We start from the raw sequence: 12,385 nt of genomic DNA on the forward strand, positions 1-12,385 counted from the left end.
ACCCGCACTTTGCAAGCGATGCCCTCTTCTGTGCACGGTTCCGCAATATCAGAGTCATCATCCGCCAAAATAAAGCCATCCCAACCAGTGTCAGCCCCCCATCTCAGAGTCAACGACGCGCTGCCACAAATCGCCGCCGGACCGATCATCTTTGGAAGCATCAGGCTCGGCATCAGGCACTGCGTCGATGAAGCTGGCCTTGCAGAAGCAGTTCCACACACAAGCGGCTGGGCGGTCAACAGCGATGATAAAGCGCTCCACAGTATGGCGCCTATACGATGCCTTAAATGCGCGTATTAGGCCCAAATCAAGCAGCTGCACTTTCGAAGTGGTATTGGGCAGCAGGAAAAGTAGAGCGACTGCTGTCAGAGAAGTTTGCATGTTGTGCGCTGAGCAGTTGTCGAGCACGAGCAGCACGAGCCTTCCTTGCCTGTGTATGTCGCGTTCACTCGCCAGCCACTCTGTGAATAAATTGCGTGTCATCTACGCCTTAGTATTGTGCTTGTAGCATACAGGTAAACAGCTCTCAAAGAAATGCAGCTTCTTTTATTTTCCAATTACAAAGGTCATCTATATAAGCCATATATACTAGTGCGCAGAAGTACTGTAATGCGCACTTTGCTTGCCACCAGCACATGAGTCGCCTTTTGTGGCGCGAGTCTTGTGCGTCATCATCTAATAGAATAACGTAGGTTCGTCTGTGTTATACACGTCCTGCTCCGTGTAGCTTGAAGTAATGGCTCAGTTTCTTACAAGCCAAGTGGCAACGTCTTGATCACTTACCGAAGCCACCTCGCCGACAATCGATTTAAAAACAATCCCATGCCCACTTTGAACAGATGTAGCCAGCCGTTGCCTGGGCAGAAGCCAGGACGATCTAGCAGGAATGCAAAGTTTCAGGCTTTGCCCAGCATCATTAGCCAACTTATCGGAATGTTGTGAGCCCGTGCGTCGGTGAACCACTTAAGCAGCGCGTCCTCTACGTCCGCATAGGCGACCTTCCGCAGGTGCTTTCTGTTCATCGAGTCGGCGGCAGAGCTGGTGATCTTTTCCTTGTTCTTTAGAATCGTTGAGGTGGCTGACTTAGACACGTTGTACTTCTTCACCAACTCGCAATTTTTAGCACCTTGAGACACTTCCTTCAACATTGCTCGCTTCATTGCCATGTTCAGCGTTTTCGTTTCGTGACTGCTGCAGGCACGTCATTCCTGCCCACCATCCTGAATTACAACTATGGCTTGACTAGAACGAAGCGAGGAAGCATGGAGACTAGTGTGGAGAGGCCTGCTTCTCGGTAACAGCCATAAAACAAAACTTTTGAACTTAAGCCGGTGCTGTAGCGCACGCACCGTGACAGCGAGGGAGTTGCAAGAAAGAGCGAGGAGAAGGGAGCAGAGTAGCGAGGACGGGTGGGAGGGCGATCTTGCAAGCCACACGCCGACACTCGTGGGCAGCGTGTGACGGTGAGGAGAGGCTAGAGGGGTACGAAACGGATAGTTCGCCTCGGAGGAGGCTTGGGAAAACAGACCGCGCATGCAAAAGGGTCGGAGGTCGTCGTTATTTTGCCTCGCGGCGGCGGGTTTATGCCATCCGTTCGCTGTAACTGACTGGCAGGGCTCAAAGATGTTCGTTATATGTCCGATTTTATGCCATTGAAATCTAGTATATTTTCACGGTCGCAACGCTCTCGTTCGTTTTAAGCTAAAGTTCACCTTAAGTGGGGCCATTATATGTGGGCTCGACTGTACAGCCTAAATTAGAATATGCTATGTCCATGTGGCATCCTGGAGATAACCTAATTAGTTTGTTAGAACTTGTCCAAAATAACGGTGTTTATTTTTTTCTTTTCTAACTTTTTTCTTTTAACTATTTTCTATGACAATGCTCCAACTAGGTGAAATATAAGCAAAGTCGCACACTTGTTTGAATAATCGAAAATAGCTGAAAAGTGTCTTGCTATTAGGTTTGCTGCTCGGCAATGGTAGCAACTCTTATTACGATACTGTAAGGAATGATAATGTAAAACATCATATTTTCCTCATTTTGATGTTTACACATCACGAAATACAAACACAGGAAATTTAGAAGAGACTGCAGATAGCTAATAGCCCCTGAAGCCAGAAGGGTGTTTATGTGTTGACAACGAAAGAACAATATCAATTCATTATTCCATGGATGTTCATTGTCCTCAGTTTTGGTAGTCGTGCCTATGACCCAACATCATGTTGGAACTCTTGCATGGAGCATACCTTCACGCCGCCAGCAATGCGAGTGACCGTGGTAGTGGTGCGGATCATGGGGTCCATCTGCTGGCTCCGTGACATGAACCTGCACATTTCCAGATATATTTTTCATTGCCATCATCATCGCCATCCTTATCTTACTTCTCATATGAAAATGTGCATGGCAGCCAGAGAAGCAATGCGGCTTTTATGATTGACAAAACCTGCTGGGCACTGGTTGGGGTTGCCACTTGGCTAGTTTTTCGTCGGCGCAGCTCGTTTTTTCCTTGCGATGACAGCCGCTAGTTCAACCCATATACCGGCAAGCCACTTGCACATTTTCCCATTTTCCCCTAAATCAAAACATGTTACGCAAGAGCTCTGTAGGCTGAATTCTTGCAAGAAAATTCATTCCCAGTTTCTTAAACTGCTCACGGTCAAGAAATGGTCATTTTATCGAATGTTGCAAGACTGATAAGTGCATCCCTTCCCTTTTATTAAAAAAAAACTTTAACGAAGTGCAACTTGTGCTTCTCAACCAAACATCTTCTCTGGGGCCCAGCCACACTGATGGCTTTTCTAGTGTCAACTTGCACGACCACATTGTGTCAAATTCCAAACAATCGCACATTCATGTGCGATTATTAGCCACATGTGAAGTCGAAATTCACATATACCTGCACCCCGATCTTCCTGTGAAATTTAAAAAATATGTCTATATATATATATAGTTTAACCCATTCCTCTCTGCAAATGTACAAATGGTATATAGTATATAGTATATATATATATATATATATATATATATATATATATATATACATACATACCATTTGTACATTTGCAGAGGGGAATGGGTTAAATTCACGTGTCAACGAAAAGCATCGAGCCAAACTTGCACAACAGCACAAACTGCAGGTGTCATGCAGTCAAGGTCACACACTTTACAGCATCACAACGACGGAGGACGAGCGAACGCGAAGCGCTCCCACACCCTCAAAGACAACAAAATTTTATGTAGACTGCAGCACAACAGTGAGCAAGAGCCTGTAAGCAAATTTCCTGCACAGCTGAAGTTGTAAGAAATGTTTACAATGTCGCCGCTTCCAATTTCTTATTACGAGGAGTGAAAAGGAGACGGTAGAAAGGTGCATGAAGCTGGTGAGATGGCTCGCATTTCTTTTTTCTCTTCAAGGATTGTTAGTCGAAGCAAACATCGAGTAGTTAGATTTGATTATAACCAATACCACAGCATGGGAACATTGTAGCAAGTAGTTAATGTTACCATGGAACACACACAAAACATCACTGTGCAAGGGCCGCTCATTGTTATGTCTGATATATTGTTAAAACTGGCATTGTTATAAGTGGGTTGGACTGCACAGCAAATAGATATTGTAATCCAGCACAACTACGTGCATACTCTACACCACCTACCCAATCCTGTGCAAATAGATACAATCTCATGAAATCATGTGCAAAAAGCTAGAGGCACAGTGCTCTAGTACACCTTAATATAAAAGCTCTGTTGCTCCAGTGCCTTCCCGTATGCAGGTGTCTAATACTATTTCCGTACAAGTAGGAGTGTGCAAATAGAAGTTTTTGAGACCAAATCAAATACAAATCGAATAGTGCCAACAGAGAATAAAATAAAATATTTTTTGAATAGTTTATGATAATGTAGAACCTTCTCTCCATTATTATCAAGCCATTTTAACATCCTGGTGCAGCAAAATTCAGCTAATTCAACTTTGGTTGATCCAGTTTTTCACTTAATTCGGTCCTGACCAAAGGTGCCGGCCAGCGCCCATAGATATTTATGGGCCTAAACTTCCCTGGTATCAATATCGAAATTGCCCTTTGCTAAAAAGTTCGAAATTGACTTGTCAGTTTTGCTGCAGTACAGCCATGTTATGCGGTAAAGCATACCTAATGAATTGCAATGAAGCATGTCAAGAAGGGAAAGGGGTCACTTTTACGGGACGTACACGCTTCTTAATTATACAGGCATGCACATGCCAGCTCTGGTTACAGTACTAGCACCTAGGTGCCTAATAGGCATAATGTTAGCCATTCAGAGATGTTTAAATGTTGCTGTGGTGATATGAGCCCTTGTTTCGCCCACCATGCGTGCCTCGTATTGGGGGCGAGGACTTACGGAGTCGCCATCTGTCGGAAGCGCCCCCCTTGAGTAGTATGAGGGATCATGCAGTGCGCTCCTCATAGGTTTCGCTTACGGCGCTCAACGAAAACACCACGCAGCAGCATCCTGGACATTCATGTAGGTACTCTCAAAACAAGGGAAGTTTCTGACAGTCGATATAATAATCTTGGGCAAACTGAAAGCACAGAATCGTTTACAAACGCTATCTCTTTACCGAATTCGTACAGTGAACGCCACTGCGCACAGTCGCCACGATGGAGTCTCCCGAACCAGCTTCTTGCGTGAAATGTAGGCAAACACTGTGAGTAAACTAAGTGAAATATGTTCTTATAGTGGGCTGTTTATATAACGAAATGGAGTATAACAGAATGAAGCCTCAGCCTAAGCAACCCTAGCCGACTGCCGATGATTGGCCGATTGTTGGGAAATAGTCAGCAGCCGGCTTCACTGGCCACCCGACTTCCGAAAACAGTCGGCCCGACGTCTCCTTCCAGCTACATCGGCACGCGGCCGGCCGCATGGGTTGAGCCTCCGTCAGAGCACGACTGAACGCCGAGCGCGCCAAACACTCGTCGGTGCAACAAGCCGGCAATGCATCGGGCCGGCTTTAGTTGCCGACTGAACTTTGGCTCCACATATTTTTTTTTGTTAGACAGCATAAAATGTATTACACAAAGTACATAACTGCAATAATAAGCATTTTGCATGCTGCCACAGCTTATGCACACTGCAGAAGCACCAGATTGCAACTCTGGACTTTTTTAAAATTCTTTTTTAACGAGTTTGCTCGTGTTGCTGCTTGGTTTCAACTCGCGTTTCGCTAAAAGGCGGCATTTTTTGTTTCTCCGCATTGGCAGAATGCCTTGAATTGCTTTTAAACTGGTTCGTTCGCAGCTGGTTCAGTTCGACTGGGTAGGAGGTATCTTTTTCACATGAACCGTGGCAAGCAGAAATACTAATTAAACACTGTGAAAAATGCAAGAAGAAAGAATGCGACCTCATTGCGAAATTTGAGCACGAGCGAACAAGCAATGTAAACGTGCATGCCTGCTTCCAACGACAAGCTGATATAGCGTCTGGCGACTCGGACTAAGGGAAAAGAAAGTAAAGGAAAATAGTCCAGAGATGGGGAAGAATGCAGGCAAGAAGGGAGGACCAAGCCCAAGGCCGAGTAGCGTGGCCAGGTAAGCGCAGTATAGAGCTAGGAGGGGAAAGAAAAAAAGAAAAGACAAAACGTGCGCAACCAGGAAATGCAGGCTGAGAAGCGCAGGAAACTTTTCGGCCGTTATATGCTGCGCTTGTGGCCGAGAAGCCAGCGGTGTAAATTTTGAATAAACGGTGCGATCTATCTGAGCCCAAGATGAGAAATTCAGAAACGCACCCAAGGCAGCAGCACAATAGCACTTGCATGCGGAAGAAATAACGTGGATGCATACGCTATAGTGTGTCGCAACAAATGTACAGTTTAATTGCAATATCCTTTTTTTTAATCAGTATAGTTTTACCTATAGAGCTTTGCCTAATATAGTTATCAGTTTCTGGCTGAAAACATGTAACGGCTTACATTAGGCAAAATTATATAGGTTTCTTTTTTATTGTTCATCAATTGCTGCTGTCAACTTTATACGTTTTCACGTATAGCACTTTCATATATCGCTCTTGCACATGAGGAAGGGCCTTCTGGACAATGGCACCACTTCCCAAATGGCAGACTGCGCACTGCATGCAAGCGCTCACGTGACCTATAGCTCCCATCTAAAATAAAGCTTCATATTTAGAATATATGACTCATGCATGTACTGCCTCAGTATACGAAATTGCATCCATCGGAAGCCTGTGGATATTTTATATATGAACGTCTGGTAGATATCCTGCACTTCTTCTAGCTGGCACATATATGAAAAGAAAAAAACAGTCTAACGTGATCGAACTTTCAGTTTCCGCTTTAGAATATACATGTTTTCTGGTTTTTATATGGGGCTATGATGCACTATCGCGCTCAATGTGAGCTGCAACGTGAATGCGCGTGGTAAAACAGTCGCGCATTGTAGCTCATACTGAGCACGATGGTACGTGACCAATCGAGACCACCGAATGTCCAAAATGACGTCTAATCGATAAAAACATATACCATAATGCATAAACAGGGATTTACGCCTAAATGATTATTTGTAATCAATGACATAATGTAGCAAATGGGTACAACCACACACAGAGACACACGTAGCTGGAGTGCCTGAATGCTGGCGTAAGTTGACCACTGAAATAATGAAATAACATTACTATAGAAGGAGGTGTTCTTTACTAGCTGCTACCAGTGTCACCGGCTTAGGAGAGGTTGTGCAGCGTGAGAGCACATGAGCCAGAGAAGAGGCGATACACGAGAGATACGCACTTAATATAATTGTGCGAATATAGCGCGAGTTTTCCCCCGAAATTTCGAGCCTTGGAACGCGCCTCGCATTATATTCGGATTCGTGACATGAACATAACGTGTGCTATTTTTCTTTTACTTTATCTAACGCTGGCGTTTCACCATGCGCAAGAGCGCGCGAGCTGGGAGTTCTCACTGTTCATTTCGCGCCGCCTTTACCCTCCCAGTTTAAAACGTTCTTAGTGCCGCATCAATATGGTTACGGCGTATTTGTCGAAACCTTGTGCAAGACAATCAACGGCCTTCGAAGTCGCCCGGAGGATCGTCACACAGTGCCTTCGCCGTATTCAATTCTATTACGGGTATGTCTGAAGTGCTGCCTGCCGAATAACTTTGGTCGCATGGGGGGCAGAAACCGTCATCGCCGACGGTGACAAAAAAGTCAGCAGTAACAATGAGTTATTGTGCATGCACTCGTCCTTTCACTGCATTTTGCGATGGCAGTTCGCAGTAACGAGGAATAAATTGTGCCTTGTGAGCACCCGCTTTTATACGTCGTTTCCTGTTCCTTGTGGCATCACTTCGTGTAGTGTATATATATATATATATATATATATATATATATATATATTGTCACGAAGCACTTTGAGCAGTAAGCGTTCATGACTAGAACGTTGGAGCAGCGAGAGGTAGTGTAGCCGATCGAGCACTGAAACAAGGTTTTTCTTTCTCGTCGTCCTTGTCTCTCTCCTAGCCACAGCCCCACTGCTCCCTATTTTACAGTACAGTTATCTCCCCCGCGGAAAAGGAAGGCGTCCCGGCCACCTACGGGTAGGACAGCACAGACGGATCATAGTAGGGCTTGAGATGCTCGGCATGCACAATTTCGCGTCCACAACGGCGATGATCCAAAGGTAGCTCAAGGGGTTCCACAATATAGTTGACTGGAGACGTTTGGTTGATCACGCGGTATGGGCCTTGGTACTTCGACGCGAGTTTCGATGACAGTCCAGTGGTAGAGGCTGGAACCCAAAGCCACACTAGCGAACCAGGAGCATTGGAACTTTCTCGATGGTGGTTCTGGCGTTGCTGGTCTTCTGACGTAAATATACAGGAAAGCTTGCGACACTCTTCTGCGTGTGCAGCAGCTTCGGATAGGGTAGTTGTTTCCGTGGAGTCTGGGCGGTACGGAAGGATAGTATCCATTGTGGAAAAAGGTTCACGTCCGTACAGGAGAAAGAAGGGCGAAAATCCCGTGGTAGTCTGCGTGGTGGTGTTGTAAGCGTAGGTCAGAAAAGGTAGAACATGGTCCCATTTGGTTTGGTCGGATGCAACGTACATGGCCAGCATGTCACCAAGAGTGCGATTAAAGCGCTCGGTCATGCCATTAGTCTGCGGATGATACGCAGTAGTGGTGCGATGAATGATGCGGCATTCTTTGAGGAGAGCCTCGATGACGTCGGAGAGGAAGATGTGGCCTCTGTCACTGAGTAATTCCCTGGGAGCTCCATGGCGAAGGATGATGTGGCGCAGGAGAAACCAGGCGACGTCACGTGCAGAAGCGCTGGACAAAGGGGAAGTTTGGTGGAAGGTGCTGGACTTTTTGCAAACCTGGAACTCCGAAGCCGGACGATCCCTGTCACATCTCCCATGCCTGAGGAGAATAGTCCTACCGCGCCACCCATGGCACCGCCTCCAGTCGTCTGTCCTGGTGCGCCACGCCAACGGGATCCTCCCATATTCACTGGCACTGACGATCATGACATAGAGGACTGGCTGTCATCATACAACCGAGTGAGTGCCCACAACAAATGGTCTGAAGCTGACAAGCTTGGTTACGTGCCATTCTACCTTTCCGGGGTCACCCATCTTTGAATCCACAACCACGAGGCTGACTTTTCCACCTGGAAAGCATTCCGAATGGCACTTCAAGAAGTATTCGGTCGCCCTGCTGTGCGCTAACTTCGGGCGGAACAACAGCTTCGCTGTCGTGCCCAACAAAAGGGCGAAACTTTTACGAGCTACATGAAGACTTAGTTGACATCTGCCGGCGTATCGACCCAGATGACTGAAGATGACAAGGTCAAGAACATCTTGAAAGGCATAGGAGATGACGCCTTCCAAATGCTCTTGGCAAGGAATCCTCAGACGGTCAACAACCTCGTAACGCTTTGCCAGAGCTATGAGGAGCTGCGGAAACAACGCCTTTCTACGGGCCAAGCACTCGCTCCAGACGTCGTGCTTTCAGCTCTGAGTGATGGTGTCACATCTACTCCTTGCAGTTCAGAAATTTTCGACAGAATCAAGCAATTTGTACGAGAAGAAGTGGCATGCCAGCTCTCTCTTCTGCCAGTCGCTCCAGCCTCAGAGCCGCGCTTGTCTCCAGATCTCAGTCACATGATACAAGAACAAGTCGCTAATGCAGTACCACTTGCTCATCAACCGCCTCCTACGCGTGTGCCACTTACGTACGCTGCCGTTGTCGCTACTTACCAGCGCCTTTCCCTCACCTCCGCAAGCAGCTGCAACATATTCTCCCGCCCCCCCAAGCAGCTACTGGCCGCCACAGCAGCCCGTGCGCCCACCTCGCCAATATTTCCAACAGTCTTCGCCCGCTGTTCTCAATCCATGGCGCACCCATGACAATCGGCCTATCTGTTATTCGTGCGGCCTACCTGGGCATGTAGCACGGCTTTGCCACCGGCGTGGATGGTATCCTTCGGATTCTCCGAGGGCACACAGTAATGGTTTCGACTCTCCGTCCCGTTCTGCTACTGCCGCTCAGCCCTTCGAAGCCTCGTCTCCTCTTTCCCGACCCTTCAATACCCATCGGTCTCCGTCTCCCCGTCGGCGTTCTCTGTCGCCGCTTATTCGTCGTCCTGAAGCTATCCGAGAGGAAAACTAAGGACCGTAGTTCCGGAGGCAAGAACTGCGATCTCAGCGAACTCCTCAAGACCTCATTTATTTCCTGCAAACGTCCTTGAAGTTTATGCAGAAGACATTGCCGTTCATGCGCTTGTAGACACGGGAGCAGCAATATCAGTGATTTTGGACCAGCTTCGTCTTACCCGTAGAAAAGTTGCGACGACTTATTCAGCCATTTCATTACGTACAGCAAGCGCTGCACCGATTGAACCCTTAGGGAAGTGTACCGTGCGTGTTGTTATAAGCGGCGCTTTATACCATATTGAGTTCGTTGTTCTGCCTCGTTGCTCCCATGCCATAATTTTAGGATGGGACTTTCTGTCCTCTCATCATGCCGTTATAGATTGTGCCCGTGCTGAACTCGCGCTGTTGCCATTCGGCACCAACATTTTTGAAGATACTGATGACACTTCCAGTCGTGTGTTCGTCACCGCCGACACCGAGATTCCTCCATACTCTGCCGCACTTGTGCCCATTTCCTGCGTTGGGTTTTCCAACTCCACAGTTCTTTTCACGCCGTCTAAGCTTGTTGCTCGCCGCCATCCTTTCTTGCTTCCTTTTGCCCTTCTTGCCATTCGACAAGGTTCGAGCGCACTTTATGTATCGAACCTGTTTCCTTGCCCTGCTAGGCTGCTCCACAATGAGTGTCTTGGCTATGCCGACGAAATCGAACCAAGCTTCCTTTACGATGTGCCTGATGACCCGGCTTCTCCTCCGGTTGACGCTCTGGCCCTTCAAGTTTCTCCTCCCACGCCGCCGTGTGACCCAACATTTTACCAGTGTATTGATCCCAACTTCACTCCAGCGCAGCACGCCAAGATCGTCCATCTTCTAGATTGCTTTCGCACGTCATTCGACCTACAACAATCTCGCTTAGGCCGTACTTCCACTGTTATGCATCACATCGACACCGGCAACCATGCGCCTTGACACCACAGGCCGTATCGTGTATCCGCTACGGAGCGTAGTGTGATCACTGAGCAAGTTGCAGACATGCTCCAACGCGGTGTCATACAACCTTCGCACAGCCCCTGGGCTTCTCCTGTAGTGCTGGTAAAAAAAGAAAGATGGCACAATTCGCTTTTGCGTGGACTACCGGCGACTTAATAAGATCACACGCAAGGACGTTTATCCGCTACCCCGTATTGACAACGAGCTAGAGTGCCTCCAAGGCGCCGAATTCTACTCATCCTTAGACTTACGATCTGGGTACTGGCAAGTGCCAGTGGCTGAGTCAGACCGTCCGAAAACGGCCTTCATCACACCTGACGGTTTATTCGAATTCACCGTGATGCCATTTGGCCTGTGTAATGCGCCTGCCACATTTGAAAGAATGATGGACAACATCTTGGGTGGCCTCAAATGGCAGATATGCCTGTGTTATCTGGACGACATCGTTATCTTTTCACCGGACTTTCCTTCCCACTTACTTCGACTTGAACGCGTCCTAAAGTGCATCGCCGATGCTGGCCTCCAGCTTAACTTGAAGAAGTGTCACTTCGCTGCCCAGCAGCTGGTCATCCTCGGCCATGTCGTGTCGAAAGAAGGTGTACTCCCTGATCCGGCAAAACTACAAGCTGTTGCCCAGTTTCCCCGACCAACGACTTTGAAAGAACTGCGCAGCTTCATTGGATTAGCGTCATACTTTCACCGTTTCATCCGCAATTTTGCCACTATAATAGCACCTTTAACGCAGCTTCTTCATGGTGGCCACAACCTTTCGACCTGGTCACCGGATTGTGACGCCGCCTTCACAAAGCTGCATCGTCTCTTGACGTCACCACCAATCCTGTGCCATTTCGACCCAAGTGCTCCAACTGAAATACACACGGATGCCAGTGGCGTTGGCCTTGGGGCCGTTCTCGCTCAGAGAAAGGCTGGCTTCGATGAGTACGTCGTTGCCTTCGCCAGTCGTACACTCACTAAACCTGAATCAAACTATTCTGTCACAGAAAAGGAATGACTGGCTATAATTTGGGCCATAACCAAATTTCGTCCCTATCTTTATGGCCACCCGTTTGACGTCATAACTGATCACCATTCGCTGTGCTGGCTGTCATCCTTAAAAGAACCGTCCGGTCGTCTTGCTCGATGGGCCCTTAGACTGCAGGAGTACGACATTCGCGTGCTGTATCGTTCTGGCCGAAAACATTCGGATGCGGATGCCTTGTCTCGTTCGCCACTAACAGACCAGGCTAGCTTCCTGAAGGCCTCATTGTCCGAGTCTTCCCTCGCTGCCACGGACATTCTTCTGGAGCAGAAGAAAGACCCATGGATTGTGTCTATGCTGCGTTTTTTGTCCAGCCCATCGACACCCACTACCAATCGCGCATTACGTCGCCAAGCACATCACTTCTCCATTTGCGACGGGCTCTTGTACCGTCGCAACTACCTCCCAGACGGCCGCAAATGGTTGCTTGTCATCCCGCGACACCTGCATTCGGATATTTGCGCAGCGTTCCACGACGATCCCCAGTGCGCGCATGCAGGGTTACTGAAGACATACGCCTTCGTGTCTACGCCTTCGTTACTACTGGCGGGTGATGTATTGATTCATCCATCATTATGTCCGCTCCTGTCTGGTTTGCCAACGCCGTAAAGATCCCCCTCGTCATTCAACTGCCCCATTGCAGCCTTTGCCTTACCCAGCACCTCCACCAAATGTCACGAAGCACTCTGAGCACCAAGCGTTCGTGACTG

At 47.9% G+C, this 12,385-nt stretch overlaps 1 protein-coding gene across 1 annotated transcript in view; it reads right to left on the bottom strand.

Annotated features, from left to right (window-relative positions):
* LOC126526311 (N-fatty-acyl-amino acid synthase/hydrolase PM20D1-like) overlaps positions 1 to 12,385 on the bottom strand; it is a 79,102-nt gene that overhangs the window by 23,975 nt on the left and 42,742 nt on the right. Inside the window, exon 8 of the mRNA XM_072289703.1 lies at positions 2,250 to 2,328. Coding sequence (XP_072145804.1) covers positions 2,250 to 2,328 — 79 coding nt within the window. The remainder of the gene's footprint in view (positions 1 to 2,249; positions 2,329 to 12,385) is intronic.

Source organism: Dermacentor andersoni, chromosome 8 (genome assembly GCF_023375885.2).
Source record: "Dermacentor andersoni chromosome 8, qqDerAnde1_hic_scaffold, whole genome shotgun sequence".
In the NCBI taxonomy this organism is placed as follows: Eukaryota; Metazoa; Arthropoda; class Arachnida; order Ixodida; family Ixodidae; genus Dermacentor; species Dermacentor andersoni.